At 46.3% G+C, this 20,093-nt stretch overlaps 1 protein-coding gene across 8 annotated transcripts in view; it reads right to left on the bottom strand.

Annotated features, from left to right (window-relative positions):
- Positions 1-20,093, bottom strand: part of GPD2 (glycerol-3-phosphate dehydrogenase 2) — a 56,136-nt gene that overhangs the window by 17,724 nt on the left and 18,319 nt on the right. For all 8 annotated transcript variants that reach the window (XM_086750819.1, XM_086750821.1, XM_086750818.1 and 5 more), the window contains exons 3-6: positions 18,238-18,412; positions 15,315-15,439; positions 14,385-14,482; positions 13,171-13,334 (exon numbers count right to left, since the gene is read on the bottom strand). In XM_086750819.1, coding sequence (XP_086606945.1) covers positions 13,171-13,334; positions 14,385-14,482; positions 15,315-15,439; positions 18,238-18,412 — 562 coding nt within the window. The remainder of the gene's footprint in view (positions 1-13,170; positions 13,335-14,384; positions 14,483-15,314; positions 15,440-18,237; positions 18,413-20,093) is intronic.

Here is a 20,093-nt window from a genome sequence, read left to right on the forward strand (position 1 = left end):
CAAGGAACGGCCCTCCAGAGACCGTGCCAAATCGTCAGCTTTCCACAACTCCTCTCTTCTACACTCATTTTAACTTCCCAACATACAACACAGGAGCATCAAAAACGAGAAATAAGCAGACAAGAATTAATGAAGGATTCTTAACATATATCATTAAAGATTTATTACTGAAATTCCCTCGTTAAAGAAAACCAAGAGAGAGGCGGAGGGACCGTGAGGGGAAGATGATTAATTACTGTGAAATACCGGCTTCACCTGAGACTTTTCCTATTTATTACTGCCAGGGAAGTTAAAGTCCCGGGCACTGGCTAGAGAGAATTACTATACGTTGAAGGGGCCAGGCTCTATGTGTCCTGAATAATTAATTCACGAGCGGCCTCTCTAAACTTCCTGAGGTATGGTTCGCTTCCCCACGCGTTTGGGCCACTCCTATCAAAGATAATACTGATAAAGTGATAAATTTATAATACATATGGTTGTTGATTTATGTTGCCAGCATTCCCAATGTTTAATACAAATGGTTTATGTAAAGTTGGGTCCTTCTGATTCTGCCTGTGCAATCTCGAACCGCTGTGCAAATAATCTGTTTCCAGCTAAAAGGGCAAAGTTATAAAGATGGGATCAATGGCCTGGAAGGTGCCACTCCCCTCCCAAAGTTCTCCTTCGAACACAGCTGAGACGATGCAATCAGTCTTCAGCTACAAGAAAAAAAAAAAAAGTTATGCGAAGCGTACGGGAACAGGAACATGATAAAGCACCGATGAAGAAACAAACAGTAACTCCGATTCCGCGAGGCAAACAATGCCCGGAATAAAGGGCAGAAAAGAACAGCAAAACAACTGAGCAAGGTGTCAGGAAAAGTTGGGGGTGCTCCATCACGCAGGGTGCAGAGGACCAAACAACCATCTGTCAGGAGCGGCAGGCAAATCATAAAATAAACGCCGCAGCAGCGCCAGGGAACGGAGAGAGTGACGGCGGGAGCTTCACCTCACGCCTCACCATCTCGCCACGGGGCCGAGAGCGGGGACATCTCTATGGGGGAGCGCCAGACAGGGAACACAGAACGGCAACGAGGTGCATCGCAGCGCTGCTCCTGCGTAAAGCAGAGAACGGCACATATGCCAAAGCAACGCAGGGAACGCGCCCTAGCCCCGCGCCGGCGGCTTTCCGAAGCGCGCTGCCCTGCAGACGCCCCTCCGTGCCGCGGTGCTAGCCGTGGGGGTGCCTGCCCCCCGGGCCGCCGCCAGCCCTGGCTCCACAGCACGGGAAACGCAGCGCGAACCAGAACCGCCCCCCTCAAACAGATGCTGTCCACGCGTCAGCGAAACCCCGAAGCACCCGTTTCCATGCGGCAGGATTTATTCTTTTACTGCAGAAGGACCCCAGGGCCAGGGAGGTTCCCTCCAGTCGCTTCTGGTTTTTCTGGCCACCAGTGAGTAAGGCGGTACCTGACAAACTGGTCTCTGGCTGGCATGGGGCGTGGGGTCACCACACAAAACCAGCACAATTTACAGGGCCAGCCAACACTAGCTCTGACCTAGGGGAAGCCTTACTGTTGAAACACTGCAAGCCTGCCTTTTCCCAGTCCTCTGACTTGTTTGTCCAGAGCTAAAGCAACCCAGAGAAGGCAATCAGCAGAATAAATAACGTGGAAACAGGTGTGATGTCTACAAAGAACAAACATGTAAGCAACAGTTGTTGATTAAGCCCAGTATCCAAGAGCCGCTCAGCATGTTGTTGAACTCCTAATGCTCAATGTCAGCGAGCTGTGGGTACGCTCAGTGCGTGGCAGGATTTCCACCACCGTGTTCAAGGTAACAGCTTCACGCTCTCTCTGAAACTCTCCTCCATTTTCCCCTCCTCATTACTCCGACGCGAGAACTCCCTTGCCGTTACTAAATTCTCAGCTGTGCAGAAGGAACTCTGAGTGCCCAGGTAACGTACTCGGAGGAGGAGGACTGGGAAATAGCCGGTTCCTGATGAACTGCGCATCTGGAAAAGCCCACGGCCGTCGGAGTGATGTGACCCGCAGTGCGGAGCCCTAGAGTTCTCCGTCGCATCCACAGCAGAGACCTGCAGGGGTCTAGATTTGAAAGAAATGAAGACTTACCAGCTCAGAAATTTATCATCTGTGGAGAACAGTACGGCACCAGTTTGGTGGAGATGGGGTACAAATAGGTAAAAACCTATTTTTTTTAAAGCCCTCCAACTCACATGTGCACACTTTCCCCCAGATCTTAATTACATTAAAAACCAGCGCTTTATATGCAATTATCATTTTTCCTTCATGTCTGAAGAAGCAGCTGCTGTTCCTCCACGCGCACCTCGCACTATAAAGGTACTGTAGCCAGATTAGTTGTTACTACAGCACTACTCACAGTTGACCAAGCATGTTTTCTGTCGATTAAGGTAAAACTAGCTATTTACACGTGTGCTAGCTTGGAAATAGGAATGAGTATTGTTTCAAAGAGACTGGTATGTGTCCTCATACTTCATTGATCCTTACCACTCCAGAGAGAAACAGAAGGATGACAAAGCAAAGATTCTCCATCTCAACCTTCCTGACTTCCCAGTTAAACGCCATTCTCCCCGTGTGAGATCCACAGATCATCCAAACCCAAGGCAGAAGCCTCCAAGCGTAACTTCTTCCAGAACAGACGTGTAAAGCTTGCCTGCCGCTAGCACTGCTACCACGTTAGGAGATGGCCAGGACCCCGAGGCACAGTTGTGTGATAAACAGCAAGGTACCAAAAGCTTCTACGGGAGGTTCTGGATAACCTGCTTACGACAGCCGCGCACCCACTGTCCTTCACAGCAGCCACTGGCGCTCCAAAGCAGAACAAAGACAACCATCACCCCCCCTCGCTACCAGAGGCCACCCCTCTATGCTACCATGGGTTTTTTCCAAGTGTTATAAGCCAGGAAGTTGTTTTATAACAACTAAACAGCTAAACCCAGCTACTTTGGCATCCTTTTCTGTAAACGAGTAAGCTCCTGAAGGTCTCCCAACTAACCTGCAGGCCACACAGCGGAATTCCGCCGTTCACCCACAAGAGACGTTCGCAGACGCCCTGCCCCGGAGCGCTCACTGCCGCCTCACTCCCGTGGCTCGAGGGCGCGCTTTGGGAGCGCTGGGTGGTTGTGCGCATGTCAGCTGGATGCGTCTCAACGGGGGTGCGAGAGGCACCCCCACCTCAGTGTTCTTGGGAGAAGCGTCCAAGAGCCAACTGATGGAACACGCTGAGCTTTCCTTGCAACTCCTCCCATCACACCTCTCGAAAATAAGAGGGTGTTTAAATCCTTTAAGTCATTTACAGCAAGAGAAACTGAAAGAATCATCCATCTCATTGTTCACTATTGTCATCTGCTCATAATACAGTAACAATAGTGTGGTTCTTTAATTTTTATTAAAGATAATCAACCTTGCTTTTAACAAAACGCTGGCTTAATTGCTTTCATTAAAGTACCCCTGAATTCTCTTTAAAGCCCTTATTCTTGGAAGGCATACTGCTGAAGACATTACTGCGTGAAGACGTTTTGCGTGAGCGTGTCCTACATCATTAAGACCAACAGCGATGCCATTTGGTTTATAATTTTGTGTGTGTAATTTAGGGAAATTCTATTTTCATTCCTTAGTAGCAAATGTTGTGTTTCTGCAGCGACGAACAGACAATGCTTCCGCTGGCACTACAAGAATCCTCCCACAGAGCGCACACAGCGTACGTTCAGGTTTATTTTTATCAGCGCCGAAGCACCGTCAGTAGTGGTAGCAGAGCCCACAGAGCAGAAATGCGGTTGTGACTGATGCAGCGGAGTTGTGTGAGAGCCTCAGGGTGAACAAGGCACGCCGGTCGTTCCACTGTATCCTGTCCTGTGTCACTCTGACATCTCTTACTGTTACACCAATTCCTACTTTCCTCTCTCCGACTCTCTTCACTTGAAGATAAACAGCGCGCACAGCAGCCAGAGACTGCATTTTTTCCAAGAAGCTGGATGCTCTTTTAATCCTGATAGAGTAACTTTCATTCACGTCAACCTCTTTGCGCTAGGAACTAGCGCTTGGTTATTGAGCACGCCCGCTGCACGAGCGCTAACGATGCAACGGCGCTCGCAGGCATCGCAGCCACTGGCCCACGCTCTGGCTCACACCGCAGCAGCACGGCTGTAATACGTGGCTGGTCCTGCAAACTTCCTGCTCTAGAGAACAGGTTGGTCCCTGCCACAGACATGAAAGCCGTCTCGCCTGTCCCCAGTTTACAGTCCTTTCCGATTAGGCACATCCAGTTGTTGCTGTGGAGGTCAAGTTTAGTGGAGAGCTGGAAATCAGCCGTGCAAGGAGCCATATGTTTGTCTTACAGAACTTCCTCGAGAGGGCAAATCTTTCCACAGAACCACCTACCAGGCTTCTTAGGGAAGGAAAAATACATTAAAACAAATATTTGAGTGAGGGGACTAGGCCCACAGTTATGATCACAGTTGTATTTCCCTACATAACGCAGCCATACAAACAAATACGTTTGGTTTGCTTTCTGCTAAAGAGCCGAGGGGATAAAGGCAAACTAAATACTTGCGAATTAATGTTTTCCTTGTGGGCCACTCCTTTACTGACCCCAGTGAGCCGCTCACTAACTCAAATACTTCTGCAATTCAGAGGCAGTTCCACCCCAAAACCTACCACCCAGCATCGAGACGGGGCTCTCACTGTACCCCCGCAACGGTGACAGCCGTTTTCCCCAAAAGCACCGATATCCTAAAAGTTTAGGAGCGTATTTCTGTACCCTTGCGTTAAATTCTTACAGCAGCCTCACACTAGATAATTGCGTGTCCATAGTAAAGCGGAGCAATGCATGAAATCAAATAGCGTATTTCATGTGCACGAAAGCTTCCTTGCTCTGCGTATCCAAACCTCACCAAACCTCTCCAGTTTAAGGCTGATGAGCAATGATTATACATCACTAGACATAAGTAAGTTACCAGGACTGCCCGCATCCTCTGCGTTTTAAATAAGCGCTTAATTGCATGAACAGTTTTATCACCAGCATTAAACAGGAGCTCAACATCTGTTGTACACACGGAAATCGGTTACATCCATGTTCAGGCGTTATGAATCAGCTGGAGTGACTCAACGCCGTTCCAGACTTCTCCGAGAAAGAACTCGCAAGTTCTTGTCCCCAAACATGAGCAGAGCAAGTTCAGAGGTAAGCATCAGATGTGACTCGTGAGTCACAAGTCATTAAAAGTGCCCTCAGACCTGGCTATTTCTTGCTCTCTGAGTCACATGAAACTTAAGTCAGAAACTCGCTGAAAGCTAACAGACTTTCTAGGTTACGTAGCACGCACGCACTCGTTCCTGGACGGCTTCAGAGGGAAGCGCGCGCTGACTCGGTTCCATCACACCCACGCACCGCAGCCCAGCAGGACCGCTCCAGGCTGTCAGTGCTCGCGACACAAATCCCGTACGATCCAAACGCTGCCCGGCTCCGGGGTTCTGCTCCCCCAGGCTCTGGAAGGACCAGTGCCCGTTGGCCAGTAACGGCCACATTGGCCAAACCGGAACACCCAGAAGCTTCAGAAATTCGAGATCATTGTCACCAGGTAATTTTCACTAAAGGCAAGGAGGAACCTGTAACCAAGCAAACTGCATGTATGGATAAAAACCAAGATCACAGTGAAGATCAGGACATGAAAGTACGATACGTTCCAACTTACCTACAGAGTTATAAACAAATCAATAGCATAAGCAGGAAGCCCATAAAGGCTTTTTCTAAGTAAATTTAAAAAAAAAAAAAAAAAAAGAAGTCACAATACCCTGAGAATTTCTGTCTAGCCAAGCCTACCGCCAAGCTACAGCACAGAAGGTGAAGCTCCCGTTGAAGCCAGGATACCAGCATAGCAAAACAAGCCACAACATCCAGGCACATCAGTGAGAGGCCAAATTTGGAATTGCTGTGCTGTGCCGCTGCGTTACAATTATGTTGTTTCCCACTTCTTTTGTATCAGCCTTCAACTTGTCACTGCAATCATACCGCGGTGTCAGGGTAAGGAAAAGCGCAGTGTTAAAATGAAACCAAACACTGTCACTGTCAGTTTATGGAGACCGCGCTGAAATGTCACCGGGAACGACTGTCGCGGCGGGTCTGCTGCGGCCGCGCCGCCCTGCCAGAAGGAAACGCGATGATGTCAACACGGCTCATTGCGCGCCCGCGCAGCGCGAGAGCTGACTGGTACTCCCCACGCTCACAGCCTCCGTGCGGGGCAAACTGGGATTCGAGGCAAACTTTGCTCTGCGCACCGCTGCCGCTGGTTTTTAAGCCTAAAGGGAGCAGCGATCGGTTTGTCAGCTATCGCACGCGTGTTCGGCAGGCGGGACACCGGCCTCCGCTGTGTGACCCCGCAGAAACCAGCCGGGGCCGGAGGGCCCAGCCGAGGACCACGCAGCTGCAGGAGGTGACAGACGGACACGGGAACAGGCCAGGAGGTGCCGGGCGAGCTGAACGCCGCCGATGGGAGAGGAGGAGCGCAGCGAGGAAGGTGGGCCACGTGTACCTCCCCAGCCGATCCCGAGGGTCAGGGCTGCTCCGGCCCCGGATGCCGAATGACACGGGGACAGCCACCGGAGCAGGGGAAGGAGCAGCAAGACGTGCAGGCATCCCACCATCCGTTTTGCCTCAACACACATAATCACACCTACAGCACAGCGCACGTGTTAACTGACGACCGACCCGAGTCCCCATAAAACGCACAGATATACGTTACAGCAGAGTTACCCGCTTCGGTGGAGCCTTTCGCTGAAAGCCACGCCGCGCCGGGGAACGCTCAGATGTTTGTGGCACAACGTGCAAACAATGTCGCTTTGCTCAGGAATAACCTTAAATCATTTAGGTAACACGATCTGAAGAACTATTCCCCGTTCAGTTCTTAAGGGACACACACCCCACCCTTCGCTTAGACGAGCATTAAAAAAAGAAAAGCGAGAGGCACAGAAGTCACTAGAATATTCATCATTCCCAACCTTAAACCCACAGCGTGCAAACAGACGGATCCAGCAAGTCAGAGAGCAAAGCCAATTTAATCTGCGGCTCCCCTGAGGTAAATGTAGTTCACAGTCCTGCCCCCACCCCAACCTCAGCCATAATCCCCGCTTCCTGGAGGTAAGAAAGCACTGGAGTGAGGAAAATTCTGCAGCGGGATATAATGATCCAAAATGACAGGGACAATAATGACAATGAATTTCATGTCTCCCAGTCATGAGCCGGGGATGCTTGACTGGGCTGACTTACACAATTAAATTGTTACAGGTACAGCAGGAGACGCAGTTATCTTCCGCGTGCTTTTGGGAAGGACGCCTCCAGCAAAGGGAGGACGAGCGCCGCGGATGCCCGCTGCCTTTTGTTGGGAGCACGGGGCTGCTCCTGCAGGGACGCTTGTGCGGCTGCACCCTTTGACAGAGGCAAAAGCGGGTTAAAGACGCCAGCCGTTCCAGGCTATTGATTTTATCCCTTCTGAAAACCATTAGAAAAGCTCTGACGGATAAAGCGCGGCGTGACTCCAGCCACCGTGCGCTGAGGAGCGCTACGAGCCGAGACCCAAGGGACTTTATCAGAGGATGGGGAAGCACCGTTTACGGTGGATCCTGTTCCCCCTACCTTCTCCAGTAGCGTTTAGACCAAGGCCAGCAAGGAAAAACACCGTCACTTCTACAGGATTTCACATACAGCTCTATTGCACAGCACAGGGGACAAAGCGTATCGGAGAGCAGCGGGACACGGAGAACACGCGCGATGTTTTCTACGTTACGCCTACAGTCAGTGTCCCTGCAAGGCTTCTCCATCCAGCCGGCTGCAATTTTGAAATACCAAGAAATATGGTTATTCACCTATATGGTACTTCACCTACAGAAAGGATTTTTAGTGACAAACTGTCCAAGAGTTTCTATATCCAGAGAAGGGAAAAAAAAAAAAAGCCACACAGTTGTCTGCACCTGTAACAGGGTAATACCCCTATTACAGCTCAACACCCAAAATATTCATTTGTCAAATATGAATTATAAAGCTATAACATTTCATAATTCAGGACACACTCAAATACTAGGAAAAATAGCTACAAGAGCCTAAATAAAAAAAAGCATTTATTCCATTTTTGACAGTTTAATGAATGCCCTACTCTTTTGCATTGATTTTTGTGCGTATGTCTGTCTGTGTGCGTGCATGTGTGCCTGGGAAGCAGTTCTCACGGGGTTTGCTGTAAACAAGGAAAGCTAAATCCTCTGCCAAAGCTCCTCTTTCTACCTTTCAGTAACCTCCATATTAAAATATTTCAGGAGAACACATATACAGAAATACCTGCGAATGCAAAAAATAAATAACAATTGCATCCCAGCAAGTATACTGGAAATTTGTGGAACAAGACATTGAAGAACCACACACCTTGATGTGGCACAGAAGTCACAGAAGTAGTACATGTGGATTCCTGCTTTTGGAAGACAGCAGTAAAGTCAAAGAGCAGGGTCAACAGAGCCCTAAAATCTTAAATTCACAACCGATTCCAGAACACAGCTTTTCCTCACACACCTAAGGGCTCATCTTGCAAGGCAAAGCATGTTAACAAAAGCCTGTAAGCACCTAGAGATACAAAAATGATGCATCTTTAAAAGAACTGTGCTGCTTACCATTTCTAAGCACTTTAAATTGAAATATTCTGGCCAGCTGGATCTCTGCTTTAATGTTTCTCCCTAGTTTTCAGCAGAATGAACGATGTATAATTTAAATGGAGATTAATTCTTCCATTTAAAGTGCTTTAAAATAATTCTGCCTGTGATCTCGAGATCGCAGCCCAGCCTCTCCATAGTGCCTCTTCTCCAGTTCTCCTTGAGCCACTTAAGTGGAACTGACAGATCGCTGCTCAGATAGCAGCCACGTTCTTCCCCCAAAATGTTGCCTTTTTGCTATTCAGGAGTATCCTAATACCAAGGAATGCTAAATGAAGTCTGACATCTACCCCTAAGAAACAAACTTGTAAGTTGTGGCTTCAAAGCAAACCTTGAATAAATAGGACACGTTGTGTACACCCAGGCTAACATCCAACATATGCTCTGGCTTCCCGACGCCGAGACAGAGCAAGAATAGCCTCTGGTCAAGTCTGAGATTTGCTGTTGCTGGTACTCCCAGCATTTATCATGTACCGTGGTTTTTTGCCTGTATAAACAATTTTAAAAATGTAATTAAGACGACCACAGCAACATTTCAGAACACAACATATCCATGAATAATGGATTCTTCGACGTGCCACTACTGGATCACCAACTGCAAAACAAAACCAAGAGCATTTCTGATCTCTCCTTTGCGAAAGGACATTGCACCAATAAGCCGGAACTGGACAGGAGGTTTTATCAAACAAAAATAACCTACATAACGAACGTTTTTAATTCTCCCCTTTGGTGCTAGCGATCCACACGCCAAGCAGCGAGGTGCGGCTAGAAGGTGCTATGAACAGCTACAGACAGAAAGAAAGAAGATAGAGACAGCAACAGAGAAAAACAAGAAAATAAGATAAAGGTATATTTAACTGCCCATATAGGATCAGTTGAGATGCCATTCTTAAAAGACCAATTTATTTATTTGTTATTTAGGGAAGATCGAGAAGGGATGGACAGAGGAGATACATATATATCTTTCATATATATACAGTCTTAAAGTAGGTTGTATCTTTATCTACATCTACACATCTATATATTCACTGTTATTTAACGCTCTATTTTACGACTAATCCTTCTGAAGGAACCAAAAGGAGTTGAACTTAGAGAATGAGATGGTAAGGTTGAACTCAATTCCCTTTCCTTTTCCTCCTCCGTTCCTCTAGATTTAGGGTATGAAAGCATATCATTAAAATTGAAGCAAAATAATTTACAAGACCTAAAGTGTGCCCTGTGAAACATTATGACCTAAAACAAGTTTACTGTGGACAGAACTCAGGTTAATTCATCTGGATAAAATAATTAATGCATTACAACACAGCGTGAGCCCATCTACACCACGAGCCATAGCTGGCTGAGAGGAGTCACTTGGACAGAACTGAGCTCTGGAACGCGGCATGCTAAGAACTGATTTACCATTGCCCTTGGCGGGGTTTTATTCTGGGCTGCGGGCAGCCCCAAAGCACCCAAATGTATGGTATGAGCTCACGGATTTGAAACTTTAGTCCTTCAGAACTACTTTATTCTTCTAGGAAACTGAGGTTTGCTGGAGCTTTGTGAGGTTTTTTTAATTTTATTCTTTCACTGCAAAACAGCATTTCTTTAAATTCTGCATTAAAATGGATACCTAAACTGTAGTCCTATCAGGAAAGCAGAATAAGGCCAGATATGCTGGCTTGAACAAGTGGCTTCACTAGCAGCCAGACGGCAAGTGCATTTTTGCTCTCCCCCCAGACGAGTTGGGTGCCCTGCTAGCACTGCAGCTCTTCCCCTGAGGGAGAACCATTGGGTCTCCGCCAGCTACCTGGTTTGATGAGACCTGGGGAATAAAGAGTGATTACACAACCCTCCTTCTCCATTAAACTGCTCTCCGGTATTCTGTACGTTTCCTTGTCCCCGTTTCACACCCCTTTGTCTCCAGCAGGCAGAGTGGGCTTGTTTCCCGGTGCTCGGGAAGGCAGCGGGCCACCAGACGCCGCTCAGCCGTCCCCAGCCTCCCGCACTGCACCGCCGCACTGCGGTTCACCTCTGAAAGACCACAGGGTGTCTGGGTGCTGAGTTTTTATTTAGTACAACACCGTTTAAAACGATTATTCATCCGAGAAACCTGAAGACTAATTTTAAGGCTATCACGTAAATGCGCATCTTCAGAACGCCGGAGTGCTAAATAGCTGCCATACACCTAAACGATCTGTTTAATCAGGAAAAGCTTCAATCGATCAGAAATAGATTCCAAGTTACAGTGCTCTTCTGAGAAGTGTAATTACAGTTCAGAGAACCGCTTTGTTCTTCTGGCGTGCTCCTGGGATCCCTTAAAACAGTCTAAGGGATAGCTTATGGTAATGAAAAAATAGATCTGAATTACTTGTGTACGCGATTTACAGCGGCTCTTGTTACGTCACAGTACACAAAAAACACCACAGGAGCCCATAACAAATTTTGCTTCTGAATAACCTCTTCTTTCCTCTAGGCCTTGAAAACAAGGCAGAAAAGATGCAGTCTCCATCAGAGATAAAGGATGGACTTCATTTTTACTCAAATCTCACCCTACTCCCAAATAAGAGCCTACACAAATATATAAATTTGTTGGGGTTTGGGGTTTTTTGTTTCATTTTTGGTTAGGGTTTGGTGTTTTTTTTTCAGTTTTGAGGGTTTAGTTTTTAAATTTTATTTTTTTTTTAAATTCTGCTGGTCTCTGTATGAGATGACTTGCAATTATCAATGTGCTTTTGCCAGAAGCCTCATAAATACCACGGGAGTCCAGCGTGCTTCGGGAGTCCCTCCTCCTCCTCAGCACAAAAGCCGCTGTTGCTGATGGGCAATGTAAACGCGGTTCTAAAGAGGGAAAGGAACTGCCTTTATAATCAATCTTGTGTGAAGACCTTTCTGGCTGCCAAAAGGTCAGGAACCACATCTTCAGGTAAAAACTAAGCCAAACTGCACCGCTACTGAAGTAAATGGGTATTTAAGCCATCTGTTCTTTGGAGGGCTCCTCCCAGCCTGCGAGGAACCCACGGCTTTTTGCCCTGTCCCGACACAGGTGACATTTTGGTATTACCTAGCAGGCCCCATTACCAGGAAAGTTTTACCAAACCTTTGTCTTGGAAGGGAAATGGAAGAGGACTGGAGAAGGAGGAATACAGACTCAACAAAACACATTGTGAAACAGCATAGAAGCCTGAGGCAAAGAAAAAATATTCCATCTTCCAGATATGCCCACAGAACCAAATGCATCAAGAAAGCAACTATGGCAGCGTATTCTGGTACCCACACTGCAGCAGTAAATCTGACAGAATTTAGAATTTGCAGAAGTGCAGGATTTTTTAAGTGTGGCAGTTGGGACACTTTGGCGATGTAGCCTGCACGATGTTGAAGAGCACCGAGTACAGCAGCTTGGACAAAGCTCAGGACGCCCGGACATCAACACGAACGCTAGCATTCCGGACAGCGGAGTTTCTAGGTAGTCATTTGTCAAGTAAGCCAACTAAGCCTCCACCAGCTTTGTTCCAGATTGCCTTGTGTATCTGCAGAGACTGAAGGGACAGAGGCAGAGTTCAAAAACTCTTTGCTTAGAAGATCCACGGCGGCACCCGTTGCTATACAGCTGCGGCAGGACGAGGCAAAAAGGCTAACTCGTTCTCGCATTAGAAACAAGAGTGACACTCTTCCAAACATGAACACACATTAACACTTGCAGCTGCAATGAGTTCTTTTAAACCATCACTCTGTTTTGAATGAACATCAAAAGCCTTGCAGAAAGCATCTGTGTTTCTCCCGCTCGGACGCTGATTTGTGTATGTGTTATAGACAAACACACCAAAGCTAGCTGCTAAAACAGGTAACTAACTTCACCTGGAGGCATTTTTGCTCCCATGAATTCATAACCCTTTACTTAAAGGGGTTTTAACAGAAACAATGTCTTACAGCAGTCTCTGGTATTGGATTATAATTACAGTGAACGTTGCCTTTGCAGAGCAACTAGTTTTATTGGTGACACAGAAAGTAACTGCTCCAGGCCTCATCCAACTGCAAGAACCACAACCAGAAGCCAGGTCATCCAGCTAGGTCTGCAGTTTTTGCACCGCACACAGCAAGTGCTACAGCAAGCTGTTTAACACCACCGGAAGATCACACTTTCTTGACTTACAATACCTCAGGAGCATTCAGTCTGAGAAGTGTACAGCAAAAGCACGCACAGCTGGAAAGTTGCAGGAATCACCAGAAAACCAGAACGCTTTCACATATCACTGTACCTACTAGCCAAGGACGCCAGTATATTCTCTCCTTCATCCAGTAACTTACTGTTGTGAAAAACAGTTTCTCTACCAAATTAATGCTTGAGATAAAAGTCAAATCCTTCAAGTCACTGTTCTTCCCTCTAGAAAGTCACTGTACATGATCTACAGTTGCATACTTGCATTTCTCCCCCTTCAAAACACAACCCGATGTAATAATGAAAGCGCAGAAAGGCAACATACCGTCGTAGTAGACGATGGCTCCAACGAGCTCGTCTTTGCGTAGCATTGGGAAGAGCTCCAAGGCCCTTGACTTGCTAAGGACATAACTACTCTTCAGACACTGATTTCCAGCCACGATGTCATACAGTTTTATTCCAAACCAGTAGTATGGCATCTGCCACCATCTGCAGGAAAAAAAAAATTCCCTATGAAGTGAAATTAAAAAAAAAAAATTTTACAAGTGCATGCACACACTGTTAGGGTTGGATGGGACCTAAGTAACTGTGTTTGTATTACACCAGTTTTACTTTGTACCATCATACAAATTCATGGTACTGCAAAATAAACTAAATATCCAAGAACGTATCCATTGTTCCCCGCTGTTTTCAACTGACCTACTCACGCAGTTAGTCAAGCAGATTCAAGGCTTTATTCTTTCTAGAATTAGGATCACAAACTGGCTTTCTGTACCTCAGTGTAAGGTGAGGTACTAAAGCTATGTGTTGAGGGAAGAACCAGGACATATGTGCAAGCTGAAAGGGTTCCTCAAATGCACACCTTGACTAATGCCTCCTGCATAAACAGGACCAAGTAAATGCAGCGGAGCCCTGACCCAGAGGGGCTCCAGCTGCTCCAAGCCCCTTCTACTAAGACAGCAATAAAGACGTACGTTAAGATCACTCAGTAAAAACCGCCTGCTCTGAGTAGGCTGCTACAGTCAGGAACTGTTCTTACAGGTCTGAAAACTCAGCCCAAATCACTTCAAGTCTCTTTCTCACAGAAGCAAACCGTTCTCTCAGCACCGAACCGTCACGTGCTATGGACGGCATGAGTGCTGAATTACTGCGCTGAGCGCTGGCACGGACTAAACAGCACGCTGCTGAGAACACTATGGCAGCACGTATTGAAGACAGGATGTACTGGAAAGAACAGCAAATAGCATCCTGGGAATGAGAGCTCATTCCAGCTGCAGACTCCCCTTCTCCCCGTGTTGGGGTGGCAGAAATGCCCTGAACGGCTGAGTCCAAGGCGTCCTCCTAGACAGCAGCGGTAGCTGGTTGGTGCTGTAAGAGAATTTTTTGCTTCTACAACATGGCAACATCTCACCTCCTGGACGACAGAGCTTGTGACAGGCTTAAAGACATGCTTGGGAAGAAGCACCCGGAAACTTCTCCAGGGAAACAGTTTGCTTGTTAAAAGCAATGGTAGAAGAGACATATTCCAGCAGAGCTTACTTGTAAACAGGCAGCATTATCGGCAAAGGCGCTGAGAGGTGAGGAGCAATTTCAAGCAGATTCGCGCGCTCCTCAAGTGCTTCTTTCACCAACTTGTACTGAAAAATACAAGCAAACACGTGAATCCTACGTTACTCAGTTTTATCTCCATGTGCAACATTTAATAAGAAACTTTGCCAAAGCAAATAGCCTGCCTAATTTTTACTGTTCTTTCAAAAACATGTCGGGATTTGCTGAAAAATTCAAAAGTTAAGGAAAATGTTTCCCACAGTACAGGTTCTGTGCCGATTCCCACAGTTAAACCCCACACTAACTCCAAGTTGCAAATGCAGAAGTGTTCTTCTCCAAATCAATCAATATGAATCGATACGAAGTTGTTCTTTGGCAAAAATGAAGGTTGACTTCTATAGCTGGATAACTGCAGGTTTTAGATATTTTTTCCCGGAGAAGTCATGCTCTAAGTTAGAGAGGTTTCAATGAGGAGAGAAATCAATTTCTAAAAACAAGAGTATCACGCTTCCACCAACACAAGAATGCACAAAGCATTTCTATATAACCACTCATTTACCATATTTTCTTTCCCCATTGCAAAACAAACAGGACGACCACTCACTCCCCCAAATTCTGATATGACAGGTAGGAAGCTCTTTTTGTCCTGAAGTCAGCCCTGTCTCTGCCTTCCTTCCCCAAAACACACAGTCTACAAGGTATGGCAATTAGGTTGCCCATAAAAGAATTTAGCAAAAGACAACAGCACCGATTTCCCGAGTCTGGAAAGCCCAGCTGGTGCAGAAGACATTTTCCGTGCCCAGTGGCTGCAGACTACAACAGTCAAGCAGTGGAAAAAATGAAAAAGGAGACTTGGATATAATTGGGATAGGGGAAGTGTCTACTAGCAATTTTTGCTTAACAACCAGCATAAACAATTACCTGCTCAAAATCCAAGTTCATGATGGCCTTCTGAAGATATCTCACTCCACCATGGATCAATTTAGTGCTCCTGCTGCTGGTCCCCGATGAGAAATCATCTCTTTCTAGAAGGGCTGTTTTTAGTCCTGTGTTACCAGAAAACCAAATTAACTTCTTAAATTACACAATTTGTATGTAATTCATTAAAGACACTTCTCTAGGGTAGAGACAATCACAAGAAAAATTACTCCGAACATGGATAAATTTGTATTCAAAGTGTAGTGCACTGTCTATATTGTAATGAAAAATTTTAGCCTCCTTCCTAAGGGAAAAGTCAAAACAGAACTTAAACAGCAGCACATTAAAACCTGGATACTCCACAACAGAAAGGCATTACAGTACATTACAGGGGCCGCGGTCCCTCAAGCAAATCACAGTTCGTGTTCGCGGCAGGAACAGAGGATTTTCATGAACACGTTTAACTCTCTGTGGCAGAGAGCTCTACAGCTGTCACACCAACAGTTTAAACGGCACAGAGAGGGGCAGACAACGGGCATCTGTCTGCTTCAAGGGTGGCCAAGCAGAGGAGAGCCAGCACGGGCACCTCATCGCCCAGGATGAGCTCAGAGAGCACAGCTAGCACCTTCCTCATGAAGGGGGCTAACAGCCAGTTACGTGATGGAAGTCAGGTGAAAGGAAGAGCTGGAGGAAACAGGTGATTAACAGACACCTTTTAATGAGAGATACAGGCAACGGCCCGGCCACATCCTTTAGCACATACCTACAAGACAACACTCCCACCCTCCAGCATAGGTGAAGCCCACCAAGACGGGCACCGCAGGCCAAGTACACGGCCATCTGCACTTGTAACGCACCCCTGGCAGGACAGAAGTTAGTGTAACAGACCCCCTCCGCCACTGGCAGAGGTGTAAAGTTACGCAGGCGAGGCAGAAGTGGATTAAATTCAGTGACACTGCTGCCAAACCCAACAGCACCACACAACGACGCGCGCCCAAGGAGAAGAGCACCAGCTACATGAGACGTCATCCCTTGGGTCCCTCCTTCGCCCTCTCTGCTTTATGATATTGTTGGTGAACGTACATTTTAACATCTATTGGTCTCTCAAAACTTTTATGTCCTTAAAAAAAAAATTCTAATTATTACTGGTAACTTCCAAAGATCAGAGTAATTTATATTTGTCAGATGTGACTGAAGATTAATGGATACAATCAGAAATAATTTGGCGAAGATATATCAAACACATGAAAAGCAAAATTTGTTGTTAAGCGAAGCAAACATAATCAAAGAGCAAGTTCCATGAATGAACAGCAACAATACACAATTCATTAACCAAATGCCTAGGAATATTTCACACTTCAGAAACCTCCTGATGTAATCAGAACACCCAGCAAAAGGATAAACACAGATTACCTACAATAATTTCTGTGCGCTTTACAACTGCATCTTCTGCCACAACACGGCAGAGGCAGAAGGGGAAAGATCCCAAGTTATCTTTAATAATACAGGAAAAGAGTTATAAACCAGACGGGGGTTTGTACGTACTGACCGACGGCGCAGGCTTACTGCTTTATCTGTTTCGAAGTTATCACACCTTCTGGAGAAGTATTTTCCAAACTGAGCTACAAAACACCCCCGGAGTCAGGTTGTGCCTCTTATTTCTGAGGGGTATCCACAGGTTAAGGAAGCTGAAGAACTTTACGGCTCTCTACTACATTTTACACTGTTTTTTTTCCATTTTAGCTCCAAAACCAGAAACAAGGCCTACAGACACAGAAGCTAAGGAAGACTGGTTCTCTCTCTCATTGGCTGCTTGTCCTGAAAACAACTGAGAGAACACTTTCCAAAACAAGCTTTTCTCATGAATTTTTACATAGCTTTTTGGATAAAAATATGATATTCTGGGGGAACAGAGCATTTTAACAGAACAGGAGTTGATACTACCGTCTCTCCTGCAGAAACGGCACCCGTGCGTTCCCATCTCTGTCTCTGAAGATCTATTTTAATCTTTGTAAAATGACTTATTCGCTTTGGGAAGGGTCCCATTTGATCAGAACCTGCTGGCCAGTCTCAAAGTTACTGTGTGAGGTGGATCACACAGACAGAATAGGCATTAGTGTCTTGCTTTTTCACCCCCTGAACAGAGTTTTTCACATGTCTGACCAACTGCACGAGCTATTAAACAACATCTGCACATCTGCTGAGCAACCACCAACTGTCACCACACGCATCCTGATCCTCCTGCAGAAGTCGGGTAAAAAGCATTACCTTCAACTCATTTTACCTTGAGCCTTCCCTAAGTTAAGGCTATGCGGAAAGGCAACATCAATTCTGCTGCTTCTAGTAGCTTCCTCAACCAGTTACACAGCTAATCCCCCAAAATGGGGCAACTGGAGCACAGATCCGCTGTACGCCCCCTCACACTGAATGGTACTAGCACCTTCCACTGGAAACCCCAACAGAGCTCCAATCTGAAGAAGCTGCAGACGTCTCATGCTATAAGAAATAGGAGCTGGAGAGCCACTGTGCCTCGGCGAGAGTTCATGCTTGGCCCTTCCAAAACAGTTGCTAGAAGCGCTGTGCAAGTCTTGTCTTGTCTTTGCTGCAGATGTTCTCCTGCACAAATACAGGAACGTGCCCACAGATAAACCCGTGACGCAAGGAGCAACAGGGAATGAGGAATGCATCCAAGAGCACCCAGCAGAAAGGTTTATGGCAGACAACGGCATACAAGCACCTAGACCCGCTGAAACAACAAAACGCAGTGACATTTATCCTTCAAGTTCATTTCAGCTTCTGAGAACAGAAGCCGTACAAACAGGCATTCAGAGCACATCTTTATCTTCAAGTACTTTTGAGAAGCCAATCTGATAAGTTTATTTATGTAATCCAAGAATAAGAATGCAATTACATGTTCAAGCCTTACCTCTGGTGACTGCATCTAAAGCACAGCCACATCCCGTCGCTCCTCCGCCGATAACGAGGACATCAAATTCACTGGTGGTTTGCAGTGCCAAAATTTGCTCTTCTCTTGTGGGTAAATGGATCATTTTCGGAACAGTCACAGCTTCTGCAGCCTGAACACGCACAAAGGTACTACCCTACAAAGATTAAAAGCAAGACATGAGGATCTGTATTTACTGTGTACACACACACAGCCAAATCACAGCATTTCCTGTAACCATAAAGGTAAACTCAAATATTCCCAGTCACTTTACCTACATTTAATAATAACATTGCATTAAAACAGTATGGAGCAACAAGCTACTAAAAGCATAAAGGGTTAGCACACATTTACTTCATCTGCCTGTTTCAATATAAGGCTGTACTCAAGTGCTACTACCTCTATTAACTATTTCTAGGGGCAGTCTGCTGCTGCGTCAAGTGTCACAGGACGCGCGGGAGGTATTTTAACAGGCACGTGGTCAGGCTCTCACCTCTCTGACAAAAATCCATCAAAGCAAAGCACTTAAAGATGAATGTACATTTTATATTTTTAAATTGATTACTTGTACAGCGGCACTGATCTAAGCTCAAATGGGATCAGGTTCATGAGGCGATACGGTTTACTGTCAAATCCAGAATGCCAGAACAGCAAAGAAACTATTTCCATCTCCTGTTATAAATCTTATAAGTAAAGCAATTTGTATCCTACAGCATGCTAAAATACATCTTTTCTTTAAAGAGACAAAACTTAACGAAGTGGCAGTTCCCAGGTAAGCTCAGGCTGTACCGGAATGGCTGTGAGAGTCTCCAGGACTCTGACATGCCACCAGCCACTGCTGCTCTCCATTGGGTGACCGTGGTGAGAAAGGCTGACGTGCATGCTCAGTCAACTCACACGGACCGTGGTTTAAATGTTAAGGTTTTAACCAGTTTCTGAAGGCTCTCTTCAGTTAATATCAATTTAAACTCAATTCCAAAAACCTTTACAGTCCCGGGAATGCCCAAACCCTGTTTCTGGTCACATATTTTGTCATAATAACGTTACGAGAGCCATCACCGTGGGTTCAGATGCATCACACCGGTTATATAGACAACGGGCTGTAGGCAGATCCCGTAGTTATTTGGGCAGTTAAATAGGATGCAAGACCACAAAACTCATCTTGCTTTCTCCTTGCTTTCAGCTCCAGCTTTGTTTTTTGTTCCAGCTCTTTCCTCATTCCCTGCCATCCCTCGTTCTGCACAAAACGAGACAGCGGATTTCTCTCACCGCTATTTTTTAGCGCCTGAAGGACCCGTGTTCCCCACAGCAGCCACTTGTACCCAGGTGTACCCGGCAGACAGAGCCCCTGCGGTTCCAACAGGAGGGCAGTGGAGGCACTGGCCGCCACGCCAAACACCGCAGCACATCCCCGCTCAGCAGCAGACCTCGAGAGCATCACTCGAGCCAGCCCCCTTGGAAAGAGCCAGATTTTGGTGCTCCGAGTTCTGCTTGGTTGAGAGGAGTGCTTTTATCAGCACCTAGCACTTCCAAAGGAAGTGTTTAACCACCACTGACCTGAAATACGTATGTGAAAACACAAACGCCTACGCTTCCCAGACCCGGAGAGAAGAACTAGCGTACCAACTCAGAACGCATCAAAATAAACAAACAGGAAATTAAGAATTAACGTGTTTAGAACTGCCTGGTGTCGTAGTTCAGCCCCGATCGGGACCAGACTACGCAGTCTCTCTCTCACTCCCCCCACCCTCCGAAAGAATAGGGGGAAATAATATAATTATAATAATAACACAATATAATGAAATTATAAACACTTTCAACACAAGAAAAACCCATTT

The sequence above is a fragment of the Chlamydotis macqueenii genome, chromosome 6 (assembly GCF_036417535.1).
Source record: "Chlamydotis macqueenii isolate bChlMac1 chromosome 6, bChlMac1.mat, whole genome shotgun sequence".
In the NCBI taxonomy this organism is placed as follows: Eukaryota; Metazoa; Chordata; class Aves; order Otidiformes; family Otididae; genus Chlamydotis; species Chlamydotis macqueenii.